The sequence below is a fragment of the Chelonoidis abingdonii genome, chromosome 2 (genome assembly GCF_003597395.2).
Source record: "Chelonoidis abingdonii isolate Lonesome George chromosome 2, CheloAbing_2.0, whole genome shotgun sequence".
NCBI lineage: Eukaryota > Metazoa > Chordata > Testudines > Testudinidae > Chelonoidis > Chelonoidis abingdonii.
This window is the reverse complement of record NC_133770.1, coordinates 169,155,900-169,170,142: the sequence shown is the minus strand read 5'-3', so window position 1 is coordinate 169,170,142 and position 14,243 is coordinate 169,155,900. Positions and strand designations below refer to the sequence as shown.

The 14,243-nt window shown below is 37.8% G+C and overlaps 1 protein-coding gene across 1 annotated transcript in view; it reads left to right on the top strand.

Moving 5' to 3' along the window:
* Positions 1-14,243, top strand: part of CDH9 (cadherin 9) — a 119,955-nt gene that overhangs the window by 59,296 nt on the left and 46,416 nt on the right. The window contains exon 3 of the mRNA XM_032777706.2: positions 9,137-9,431. Coding sequence (XP_032633597.1) covers positions 9,137-9,431 — 295 coding nt within the window. The remainder of the gene's footprint in view (positions 1-9,136; positions 9,432-14,243) is intronic.

Sequence of the window (14,243 nt, the reverse complement as noted above, 5' to 3'; positions counted from 1 at the left end):
CCCTGGAGGTTTTTCGCCTTCCTCTGCAGCGTGGGGCATGGGTCGCTTGCTGGTGGATTCTCTGCAGCTTGAGGTCTTCAAACCACAATTTTGAGGACTTCAATAACTCAGTCATGGGTTAGGGGTTGTTATATAAGTGGATGGGTAGGGTTCTGCGGCCTGCTTTGTGCAGGAGGTCAGACTAGATGATCATATTGGTCCCTTCTGACCTACGAGTTTATGAGTCTATAATAGTGTATTTTAAAAAAATTACTGCATGCAGGCAGAGTGCAAAGCTTTCAAAACCAGTTGTATACTGCAATATCTGCCATCGTGCAGGATGTGTCTAGTGCTCTCTTTGTGCACCCTCCTCCCCTTTCTCTCTTTCCTTCAGCAGCACCAAGATTTCTGATTCTCATCTCATTTCACAGAAGAGCAGATCTCTCTTCTAAACTCTCATGACTAAATCAAGGTTCTCTCTCTCTCTCTATTTGTCCATGACGTCTTTAGTCACAAGTGGCTCCTTTGGATGGGTTGGGTCCTTCTTTCCCTTTTCAGCTATGACAGGAGTTGAACAGAAATGAATTGCAGATGACATGTTCAGATTCAGGTGAAGTGTGGCAATTTTGGATTCAGGTAAGTATTTGTACATCTGGCTATATAATTTGTCCATGTCTAGTAGAAGCTTAGATCCTGGTTCTCCTGTCACTTGCATTGATTTTAAGCCAGTATAACTCCACGAGTTACTCCTCAGTTAAACAGATATAAATGAACTGATAATTAGGTCTTTACTGTACAGTTTAGATACATCTAAAATATGGAGGGTGAAATTTCAGTAAGGGGAAAACAGGCAGAATACCTCCATGCGCTCCTCTAATTGTTTCCTCTTCAACAGCAACCTTCTGTAGCCATATTGCTGTCTTTTACTTTCTACACCCTGACTTCTCCTTCTGCCATATCATGCCTACAGCACACTAGGATTATTTCTCCTCCTTCAACAGTGTCAACACTCTTTTTTATCCACCCATTGAAAGGAAAGTATTTTTTTAAATTCTTGCATACTAATATTGCATACATAACCACGAATATTGCTGGTGTCCAGACTCTTAAAGGCCATATAACTAACGCAAATAGCAGTTGTTAGAGAGGGAATGTGGCATTAATATGAGGCCAACTGCTGAGATCTTTCTGCTCAAATTTATATTAGAAATAGTAATATCCCTAGTAAGATGTTACTGACTAGGGTCAACTACATATGGATTTTTTCTGGAAGCAACACCTTTTTTTATATATTAGAATGGCACATGAATTTCCCATGTTACAAAAACAGATAGAAGAGAAAATATAATTTGAAGTGTATGCTTATCCCATTTCAGTGGGAATGGGGTGTAGTTTCAGGGGGGTTTTCCATTTCCATATTTTCAAAGCATACTCCATTATTCTTTCATCTAATTCCCACCGCCACAAATGTTTTTGTGTCGAACAATCAGCAAGACAAATCACATTGAGGATGCATCCAAGAAGCCATGTAGGAGACCTGCAGAGAAATATTTGTATAAGAGTAAAAATAATTTTAATAGAAAGAGAAGAGGATCTTTAAAGAGCATTGTCTGAGCTATGTCTTCATTCGGATATATTTCAAATTCAGACATATTTCAGACAGTGTGTTGCATATTACACAAATTGGTAAAGACATTTGGTATCAGGAGTGAATGTTATCTACCCTGCAATTTGACTTATCTGTTTTCTTTTTAAGTATTTCGAAGCTCCCTGCAGAACTGAAAGTTAAAGTTAGTCACAGAGATTCTAAAACCTGTAGTTTATGATATTAAAAGTTAGGCACCTGGCAATTAAATTATTAGTCAATATGGTGATTTCAATTACTAAAAACACTGACTAGTGAAAAAGGAGCATGTAGAAGTAAATCAAGCTATATATTCCTACAGGGAGGAATTTCTACTGCTGATAAATGGCAGAGCTGAATATTTTATGAAATGTTAGTTACTTTAAATATAATATAATATAATATATATATATAGTTTGCATGTATTAGGGGCCCTTTTTTGTTTGTTTTTTATGAACATCCCACACATCCCCAAATTTGCAAAAGTTTCTGATTTATACCTATGTATATATGGGATGACATTTGCCTTGAGCTCAACACTATTCTTGTTGACATAAATGGGAGCAAGATTGGGCTAATTATTTTCTTCTTCTTATTATTATTATTTGGCTTTAGTAATAAATGAATATCTTAATAATAGCTTGACAATATATTGTGTCTGTAACACATACATATTTCAAATCATATTTGTATGTGACCCACTGTGGGCTTCCTTTGGTGTAACTGAATCTTGAAATGTTGTAGAAGTATTTTTGATTTCAAATTTTAAATATTTAAATACTTATGTAGAAGAGAAGCAATAGTGTGATAGTAGATTAGTAAAAATTAAACTATAGGACATCGGTGTAATTGTATTTATAACTAGATTCATTTGGCTATAAAGATGTACAGTACTATATGCAACCACTCTAACAAAAATAATGCAGCACATTTTGCATTTAGATGATAATGATGCCACTGCTCCATTTTACACAGTAAGTATTTTATTTCAGCGAGGAAACCAGAAAACTGCTAAATAAAACAACACTATGGCAATGTCTAAAACTATTATACTGCAAGTTTCCTATGCATTATATCATAGGCAAATGAATTTTCCTGCAGTTTTTAATACACGTAGAAAGATTTGTACATTTGCTAGAAAACAAGGATGTACTATGTTGTGACAGTGGTGCATATTATACTTCCAATGACAACGGGATATGGAACCTTTTATCACTGGCTGCCAGTTCAAACATAGCTCACAATCAGTAATGTCTGGACATCAAATACTGCCTGGTAGTCGACATGAAATGAGCAGATTGTCTCCACACAATTCCTAGTGGGCAGGTGGTCTCTAAAACCAAAATCACTGTTGAAACTGATTGACAGGTTTGTGACCAGTTTCAGATGAGAGGTCAAGGATACTTAACTGTTAAGGAGAGGTTAAAGTACATTGAAGAGGCAGCATGAGCAAACTTTAAAAGGCAATGTTAATTCTATAAATGATGAACAGATAGAGAACTTTACCATCCAGGATGGCCAAAATTTGCATGAACATTGTATTGGTTTAAAAAGGAAAAAAAAATTGCAATGTTCCAGTTGTTGTTGTTTTAAGATGGGCTTTGTGCAAAGGAATAGTTAATTTCATTTAATCTTTCCTAAAATAATGTTTTTGACTATTGAAAAGTTTAGTTTGTTGTAAATACTTCATGTGATATTTCCAAGAGCTGAATCATAAAATAAACAGAGCTGGCTGAAATCTGGAATTTCTATTCTGTCGGAAATTCTGACATTTCCAAATTTGTTTTCATTTGCAATTATAATGAAAACAAAAACAAGCAAAAACAAACAAAAAATCTTGCAAAATATATTGTTCAAATTGTGTATCTGTTTGTTTCAGATCAAAACATTCTATTTCAGTAAAATCAAAATGTTTCATTCAGATTTCAGATAGTATAATATAAAATAAAAAGTATTGATTATTCAACAATATTTTATAATATTCAAAATTAGAATGAAACATTTTGATTGTATTGAAATGCAACATTTAAATAAAAGATTTAAAAAAATCTCATTTGAAATGAAAAATCAAAATATTCCATTCTGATAAGCTTGAAATAGAACATTTTCATCTTATTCAAATTATTTTTTTTCTAAACAAAATCATTGAAGTTAACACATTCCCACAATATATATTTCAAGAAAATGGCATTTTCTAATAGAAAAATATGTTGTTGGAAAATTATGGAACTACTATAAAAATAATATAACAGCTCATAATTAGAGCTATAAGAAACAAAAAAAATAAAATGTACAACCTGGTTAAACTATTTTGCTTTTGGGGCTTTGTATGGAATATAAAACTATCTTACTGTTTCCTAGTAATATTTCACTGAGTTTCTGAATTTTAGCATCAAGTTCCTATGCTCCATAAGAAAAGTGTAAATAAGTGATAAGTATTCCTCAAAAATGTTCTCAGTTGAGGTGTAATGTAATCATCCAAGAGTCCATGGATTTTTATACAAAGTATATACAAACTATCTAAATTTCTTCCTTCTCTATAAGTAGGCTAGCATTCTCACAATAATGATCTATACAGAGCATCTGAAGATTGAGAAAATATTGCCTGCATATTACCTTCTGCTGTGACCCTCTTTAGATTTTATCTGCTAAGGAGGGTTCAACAGTGGAATTGGAAACCCCTAAAAAATACTTTATTGCTCCCTGATGTGGTGATGCTGTTGCAGAGTCCAGTGTTACTGGATGTGCTGTATTTTATGCAAGGTGTAAGGCAGAGATTCAGATGACATCGGGCCATTAAAAACTTCATAATACTTTTTACAAGAAGAGAAATATTAAATGAATAAAATCTGCATTCTCTCTATTTAAATACCCTCATGCAGTCTCACAGGGATGTTTTATCTGTAGAGCTGCCTGGGAAAGAGACTTCCAGGTCCACAAAAAAAGTCATGTTTTTTGGAAAATTTGTTTTTCCAAATTGATACAAATTTCTAAAAACTTTTATTATGTTATATTATGTAAGTCCATAATATTTTATTTTAGGAACACCAAAACCTTCCCATGGCGGAAACATTTTAATGTTTCCAAAATGACACATGTTCTCTGGGTTTCCAGGCTCCTCAGAATCCTAGTAACTGAAGCTCCCAGGCTTTTCAGCTTCTCAGTTTCTTGCCAGGCAGGTAGCTGAGAAGATAAGGACCGTGGAAGCACAAGAACCACTCGCTTCCAACCTCCACACCACAAGGTCTGCCAAGAAGCTAAATAGGTGGACTAGTGGATCAGAATCCATGCAGGTGTCCATCAGTTTCAATTTGGCAAATCGTCATTTATTGAGTGTGAACAATGCGTTGAGCTTTATGCAAACATACAGGAAGACAATCTCTTCTCCAGGGGCCTTACAGTCTCAATTAAATACAGGCAAAGAAGTGCAATATACCTTCTACAAAGACTGATGGTCAAAACATCAAGTGGGCTCTATGCACTGTCTCTTCTATTCTGTTTTTTGTTTTTAATTAAAAATTAATTTACCACTGGTGGATCATCAAAGAAAGGAGTCATGAAAGAAATGTATGTCAAGAAGGGATGTGAATGAGGAGAGGAAAGTCACATGGAGAACAATGGGCCAAATCCAACTCTGACTTTCCATTGACTTTAGAAGGAGATGGATGGTGCTCAGGCAAAAGAAGTGGATTCCCAGGGTAGAGAACAACATAGAAGATATGAAGATGAAAGTGGGCATTCTCTAGTTCATATGCAGTTATGCAGTGTCATTGTTCCCTAATTTAACAGCTGCAGATATTCAGTGCAGGAGGTGGGTGAAGCAATCTTTCAGTATCAAGATTGTATATCACTTCCTGTTTGAAAAGGACTGTAATGAAAATCATTTTGTAAATTTGAGTTTTTACTATTAGCTTGACTTAAAACATTTACAAGGCAAGATACAGTACAAACTTCTTTTTAATATGAATGATTTCAAAAGTGACAGAAAGCAGAGTTATATGGCAAAACATACAAAGATAAAAAATGCTTAAGCCATACTGAAAGGACTCCAAATGAAGAGCATATACTGTGTAGAAAATCTTACTATTTAGATCTTTGAATAAGAATTAAAGCTTGCATTGACATGGTGATATAATTGCCGGATGCAGCCAGGCAGCACAGAAGATTGAAATGACTTCAGTGACTTTATTGACTTCAGTGGGATTGCATTCACTTATATCAGGCTTGAATTTGGCCCTAAGGATCTTGAGGATTCATCAGCGATGTAATTAAAATAATTGTCCTTAACTAAAAAAAAACAGTGAAAAATAATATTTTGAAAGGCACAAAGCATGTAAGCTTAATGAAAGCCTAGGGTGAAATACCATCTCCCCTGAATTCAGCAGCAAAACTTGCATTGACTTTAATAGGGCCAGGATTTCATCCCTGACCTGAAAGCTTTCCACAGGTAGAACTCCTTTTGAAGTCAGTGGGAGCTCCAGAGGTGAAAGTAAGCTGGTCTGGTCCAACATATTGGCAAGAGCCAGTACGTCGTGCTGGACTGGACTGGCTTCTCCGGTGGTGATTTAAAGGTCCCAGGGCTCCAGCCACTGCGGGGAGCCCTGGGCCCATTAAATCACTCCCAGAGCTCCGGCAGCTGGGCTCAGGTGGGGATTTAAAGGGCTCGGAGTTCTGGCCCCTGCGGGGAGCTCTGGGCCCTTTAAAGCACTGCCTGAGCCCCACTGACCAGCAGCCAGAGCCTCTGGTCCTTTAAACTGCTGTCAGAGCCCCAGGTCTCCTGCAGCCAGGCCCGGGCGGGGATTTAAAGGGCTCAGTGCTCCTGCTAGACCCCTGGGCCCTTTAAAGTGACACCCAAGCCAGGGTGCCGAAGATCCATCAGGCAGGTTCCGGCAGGGATTTAAAGGGCCCAGCACTCCCTGCAGCAGCTGGAGCCTCTGGCCCTTTAAATTGCTGCTGGAGCCCCAGGGCTCCTGCAGTCAGGTTCAAGCAGGGATATAAAGGGCCTGGGGCTCCCCGCAGTGGCAGGAGCACTGGGCCCTTTAAATCCTGCCTGAACACTGCCTCCCTGGGCTCCTGCAGTGATTTAAAGGACCCAGAGCTCTGTGGTAGCTGGAGCCTTGGGCCCTTTAATTTGCCCCTGACACCCCGGGCTTCCAGCTGCCACAGCAGGAGCCCCAGGACCTTTAAATCTTGAAAGGCCCCCTCTCTTCCAGTTGAGGCCATGCCCCTGCTCAGGACTCTGGTGTACCAGTAAGTCCTTTAACTTACTTTCACCCCTGGGGAGCTCCACATACAGAATGCTTTTAGAATCAGGCCCAACGTATATTGTATACAGTCAGATGCAAGATCAGGCCCCAAACAGATAAGTAGTCCTATTAAGTCTGAACTAATGTACACATGTTCCATAGCCTCTGAATTCCAAACAAATCCCATTAAACACCTACCAGGAAAAACATCACTAAACAAGTTACCTGGATTTACGTCAGCAGTTATAAACTTTGGACAGTGCACAGATACAAGAAAGAGAAGAAAAATCAAGGGACAATGACAGAAATTATATCCAAATTATGCCAAGTATGTTAATTTATTAATGCATGAAAACTGAGTGTGCAAATTCCACATATGTAGCTGCAGTCAACATTATGGATAAAATAAGATGACAGTGCCCATGGAAATGGCACTTGATGACTTGTTCGTTATCAATATTTCTGATTTATTTAACACCAACCTGCTTTACTTTAACCTAGGCATTCAGATAAATCCATTTCATTCTTGACATAAAAGTCATCATGACCAATTTTTTAAAATTATCTTCATCCATTGCATTTCTTTATACTCCACATGCAGTGGATACCAAAATACCAGAACAGCATTTGGACCTTGCATGTGTGTGTGTGTGTGTACAAAGGCACAAATCCAAATACCACATCAGTATTTTGAGATACTCTATGTTGTGTGTATATATGTTTCACCATTCAGCCAATGCTACATTTATACTATAGCTCATATCGTGCTTCATTTGCTCATGTAACATGTTCCATTATACAGACCAAATCGTACTTCCCTTGATGTAATTGCAGGATCAGGCACTATGGGTGTAATCCTGGCCCCCTGGATGTCAATGGTAAAACTTCCATTGATTTTAGTTGGGTGAAGACTTCACTCTATCCCATGTAAACCTTAGGAATGTTAGTAGCCATTAACTACAGTAGTGCAACCAATGGTTTGAAGTATAGTAGAGGTCAGATACAGGTGGCATTAGCTTTGTCCTCACACCATAACTATTTCATCCAGCTGCCCTACAGTAAACAAGGCCACACTGATAGTATGAGTAACATGAACAGGTTTGGGCCCTTGGAAGAGGGGAAAAAAATAGGTACTTAATGCAGAATTCAGTACAGTGACACTTTATATCAATAACTCCATCTTTTAGCATTTTATGCCTCATTTTGGCAAGAACCCAGCCAGTCAGAGTATTAAGAAGATGTACCAACATAAGATGCAGAGACAGAAACTGTTAGAGTAAGAGTAGTAGTATGGATATATCAGCAGAAAAATAAATGGTATTGAGGAAATTTTCTGGAACTAGATCTTGAAGAACACCTACTTATAACATAGTGGTTTTTTTAGGTTGATGAGTGCCTGTTTAAAAATGAACAGAAGGAATCTCTCTTTTAATGTGGCTTTGTCTAACCAAAATAATATCGTGGCACATCAAGTTATCAAATCCTGGTCAGATGCCAATAGGATGGAACATAGTTGGGATTTCTTGATGATGAAAACTGTGCTGATTACACATCACAGATGTCCTTAAAAAGGAAATGTATTTCCATGTATTATGAGGATAAGAAGAATAAAAATAAAAAATTTAGCCATGTGGCATTCCTTTAATTTTAACAGGAAGAGAGCTGCTAAACTCCATGCAATGCTCTGAAAGTTTACCCCCTAGTGTTCTTGAAAATTGTTTCTTGTATACAGAGGGGACCAGAGAGCGTGGGAAGGGAGTAAATAATTAACTGAGATAGATTAACCTCAAGAAAAAATTGGAACAGAACTGTAAGGTTCTTCACTTAGAACTTTTACATGTGCTTCTGGGAATTTCAGAAAGCTGTAATCCTTAAAGCCAATCTGTTCATCATTGGTATAAAGCAATTGGTTCTATTCTACACATAAATACTTATTTTATCTTACAAAAAGGACTTGAGATTTTTAGATGTCTCATCTTCAATAAGGAGACTTCTCTGGGTTTCTGGACAGACTGTTGAAAGACACATTTTTATTATCATTAGGTTATTATAAATGTTATTGTATTATCTTCTACATCCCCTTGTGTCCTTATGAATTTGTTTAGAGATATTTTATGTGTGACTGAGTCTCAAATTTGTAATTTTTCCAACAGTGAGACAGAAGATAACCACTGCTGACCACAATTACAGTCAAGATTTGTACAGACTTATTCATATATGCTGAATGATTTGGTCTGTAATAACAATACATATATTTATAGAATTCTTCTTTTCTACCTCCCTGAAGCTACACACTGACCAAGATAAAGGAGATGGAAATTTAAAATACATATTAACAGGAGATGGGGCTGGCAGTCTGTTCATTATAGATGAAAATACAGGAGATATTCATGCTGCAAAGAAATTGGACCGAGAAGAAAAGTCTCTGTATGTGTTACGTGCCAAGGCTGTAGACAGAAAGACTGGAAGACAAGAGGAGCCGGAATCTGAATTTATCATTAAAATCCATGATATCAATGACAATGAACCAAAATTTACAAAGGACATGTACGCTGCCAGTGTTCCTGAAATGTCTGGAGTTGGTAGGTATAACTTATCCTTATATAAACTATAAAAGGGCTTTTGGGGATTCAAGAACAAAAGTCACTCCTCCTGAGGAGAGCTGAGAGATTATTATTTGGTGTGTTTAAATAATAGTACAAGCTTCTGTGACTATCCATTCAATAACGCCTGTGGCCAGGAACATATCACTACTGATCAGAAACCTGGTTTTGCTTATTTGTTTCATTTTCATCCACTTTTTATGCCTTTTTCCACACCACGGGCTTCTGTATGGCTGTTTTAAACTCGTCACAGCCAAATGGGAATGTATACACAATGGTCTTATCAGTTACTACCAGCTACTTTTGTAACATGTCCAACTAGCATTTGTATAGGAATATTAGCATTCCAATCAATTGGACATTTCTGCATCTTTACACACAACAATCTGTAAATATATAAGTAAAGAAATCATTTATGTATCAAAATATGTTCTTATTAATATCTCAGCCTCATTTTGCTCATTCCCACCCCACAAAAACATTCTACCTGGCTCTCTCTGTCGAGATATAAAACATATGGGAGGCGGGAGGGAGAAAGGAAAGAATGACCCTTTCAGTCTAAGGAGATTTTTCTAAATGCAATAAATGTTTTACAGCTATTCACAATGGCAGCACTGAAAAGCAAAACATGAAGTGCTTGTAAGTAGTAGGATGAGGAATATGTTCTCAAAGGAAAATAATTCTCTGTTCTTTGTTCATGTAATGTAATGCTTTAACTATTATCGACCAGCATGCCACTATAAGCATTCATCAGAAGCTGTCATAATTACCTAAGAGTCTAATCGTTTCTCAAATAGAGATGGTCTCTCCAACAGAGATGGGTGGATATAAAGCACACATGTGAAGTGGGGCAACTGGTTGTTGTGGATTTGTCTGTTGCTTAATCACTGTGATTTAATGTTATGATCTGCAAAATGGCATCAATGAGAGTGATAATAAAGTACCAATATGCATTTCTGACAGATACATATGTTCTCAAAATAACTTCAAGAAACTCATCATTGTCCTCGGCAGCAGTAGCACAAGTATGAAAACATTACACCAAATTTAATTTTGTTGACATGAAAGGCAAATTCCTGCATTAGTTTATGAGCCATAAAGAACACAAATAATGGTTCTCTTAAAGAGATATGGAAAATAGGGATTAAACAGAATTATTTAAAATTACGAGGTGAAGTTTATTTTAATAAAAGTCTGTAAAGAAAAAGCTTTTGAGAATGTATCTACAGTTTTTCATTTAAAGTTTATTTCTAAAGAAAGAGCTGCATTGGAATAGTTCGGCGTCAAAAACAAAGTGCCCAGTTCTGATCTCATGTACATCAATACAGCCCCATTAGAGTCCAGAGGGAATGTTAGAGAACAGAATTGGATCCATTTTCTTGGCAGTGGAAGCTGCTGCCTATGAAATGTCCAGAGACTATGGTGGTGATGGTAATATAAATTTATATGGCTACAGTAGCTAGAGCTCAGAGAATGGCTCCTACTGAACGAGCACAGGGGAGTTTGGCAGTAAGGGTAGTAGGTTGCTTAATTAGTTGTTCGTAGATAGAAGTAAAATCAGTTGAAAACAGACAAACAGTTTATTGTGCAGAATGCCTGGCCACTTGACTTGTGTCCGAATGACATACGTGTATGACTGGTGTAAGCAGACCCTGGCCCATAGAGTCCCACTACTGTACAGCATCTTGAGGCCAGAGCTGATTGATGGGATGTACAGACAGAGGCCAGATTCTGAAGACACTGAACAGAAACACCCTACACAAGGCACAACTTAGAACAGTTTTCTCTATTCCTCTTGCTCAGAAAACAGATGGCAGATTGAGAAAGACCTGTGTGGGTTGAATGGATAAACTTCCTTAGATGGGATATGCTTTCCAGGAGACTGGAGTACACTTGTGAGATTTAGACAGCCTGTGATGGTATGGAATTTGATAATTCAAAATACTGTCAGCAGGCTATGTGGTGATCACGAAAACCATTCAGTGAATAGCATATTAGGTGAGAAAGTCATGGATCTTTTGAAAGAACTTGGGTTGTTAAGCTTAGCAAAAACAAGGCCGAAAGGGATGATGTTTGCTTTCCATAAAAAACGTCATGGGGATAAGCACCAGGGAGGGAAAGGAACTATTTAAGCTAAAGGACTAAAATGGCATAAGAACAAATGAGTATAAACTGTCCATGAATACATTTAGGCTGGAAATTAAAAGGTTCTAACTATCAGAGGAGTGAGATTCTGGAACAGCCTCCCGGTAGCTGTAGTGGGGGCAAACAGTATAACTTGTTTTAAGATGGAGCTTAATAAGTTTATGAATGGGATTATATGATGAGGCTGCCTGAGATGGCAGGAGACTGATTTGAAGTCCCTCCCAGTCCTATGTTCCTATCTAGTTAAATCAAGTTACATAAATTTAAGCCAATTAATAGCTCACAGACAGAAAAGGCATAAGAAAAAACAAACAAACAAGGGATAATGAAAGAAAGCATAGCCAAAATATAGAAGGTATGTTAATACACGAATACATGAAAACTGACTGTGCAGCTAGAAATGGCACAGATCCCACCTATATGGCTAGGTCTATATTGCATGTGAGCTGAACTGAGTAACCAGTGCATTATGGAAATGCCATTTAAGTAGGAATGACTTCTTTGCAATTCAATGTCTAGGATTTACTGGTCACCTATATTTTTTTCCTTTTTAACTCTCGATCCATTTTTTTCTTGAAATAATATTTGTCATATTCACATCAAAACACTATTTTATTATCCATATACATCTGAGTTAATTCATTCCTCACATTTAATATCTCAACTAGCTGTGGTACATCCTGGGTGTCAGTGAATTAGAGAAGTGTAGAAGAGAAATCTTGAAAACTAAATTTAGATTAGAAAGTAGGCTGAAGTCCAGGGCCTCTGCTGTAGATTTCTTTGAAATGTGTCTGGTTTCAAGTATACAGCCAGATTCAAAGTCACAGTGTGTTGGTACGAAAACCTTTGAATTTATCAGGCACTGATCTGGGAACTTTGTGGCAGAGATAATGCTAAAGTTTTGATGGAAAATAGTTATGTAAACTAAGAAGTGGGGAGAAAACACCAACTATCAAGTCAGACAGAGATCAGTTAGGGATGCCAATATTACTAAGGTAACTCTGCCTCAGATAGTGAAGAGGAGGATAGGAAATATAGCTGATATGGAGGAGGAACAAGATGAGATCATCACAGAGGTACATTTTATAAATGAGTAAGTTAGTCAAAAACAAACTCAAAGAGCAATTTCTCATTGAAATCAACTTCTATACTGAAGGACTGGAGGGCAATAAGTGTTGTAACTATATTTTTAAATAGTATTTGGATGGAGTATAGGAATTACAGACCAGTGAGTCTTCCTTCAGTACTTCCTTCAGTAATATGTAAATGTGTTCAAATAAGAATTTAAAAGAGTTATAAAACACCTAGTCTAATATGATGCAATAGGGACAAGCTGGCCAGTTTTGGTAAAGGCAAATCAAAACAAAATGCTTGGATACATTAAGTAATGGGACAGAAAATGAAAACTGAAGCTCTAAAAAATTTATCATAATCACACTATAAATCAATGGTTGTCAAACAACGAGGATTAATTTTTGGTCCCAAGGAAGTCAAAGGGAGTTTTTCCATTGATTTCAATAGGGCCATGATTTCATCCCTTCAATATTCTATTCTGATCAGCCAGTCTCAATAGAGACTACTGCAGAAAGAAGAATTCAGAGATGGGTGATGAAAATGATCAGAGGCTTGGAGATAATTCTACATGTAGAGAAACTGAAAAGATTGTATCTCCAATGGGGACAGGACTTCACACTAGGACTGTTCAGTTTATATAGTAGATGCTGAATGTATATGAAATAATGAACGACTTAGAGGAGACAAATTGAGTGATGCTATTTAACCTTTCTCATAATACAAAAGCAAAGGGAAACATACGTTGAAAGGAAGAAATGTAAAGGATAAGATGAATATATATTTATTTGAACAGAGTAGAAATTAAACTGTGGAATCCACTGGGCACCAGTGGCTTATAGGTGCTGAAAAGAAACTTCCCCTAAGGACATGTATTCCATAGTTGTCCATTATGGGGATTTTTGCACCTTGCTCTGAACCACTGACTACTGGCTGCTGTCAGAGATAGTACACCAGATTGGAAGGAACAATTGCCTGATCTCGTATGGCAATTCCTATATTCCAAAGGGCACAAAGGACTGATGTTGTCCTTTTTATGATGAAGTATTCAGCTCCTACATAGAAGGAGGTGATTATTCTTTGCACTACATTGGAAAGTGGAAATAGTACAAGAAAAGTATCATGTGAAGCACCCAAATGTTTAAACAAACCTGTAGTACCTTCTTCCAACCTGAATAATCAAAGAGTTTATTAAACAGGACTGTGCAACCATTTAGGCAACCTACGAGGTCGCCTAGGGCACTAGGATTTGGGGAGGCGCTATTTTCTTCGGCAACAACTGCGGCGGCCAGATGTTCGGCCGCCCCGGTCGCCGCTGGCATTTAGTTGGATGGAGCTGAGGCAGGGGAGCCCCAGCAAGTAGCGGGGGGAGGGCCACCTGCAGCAAGTAAGTGGGGGGACCGGCATGCAGGGGAACTTCCCAGCCCAGCTCACCCCTGCCCTGCTTAGGCGCCGCAAGCCTGGGAGGCGGAAGAAGTGAAGTAGTGATGGCATGCTTGGGGAGGAGGCAGAGCAGGGGTGAGCTGGGGTGTGGGGGCTGCCCCAAGGCAGAGGGTTGGGGGTGGGGAGCTGCAG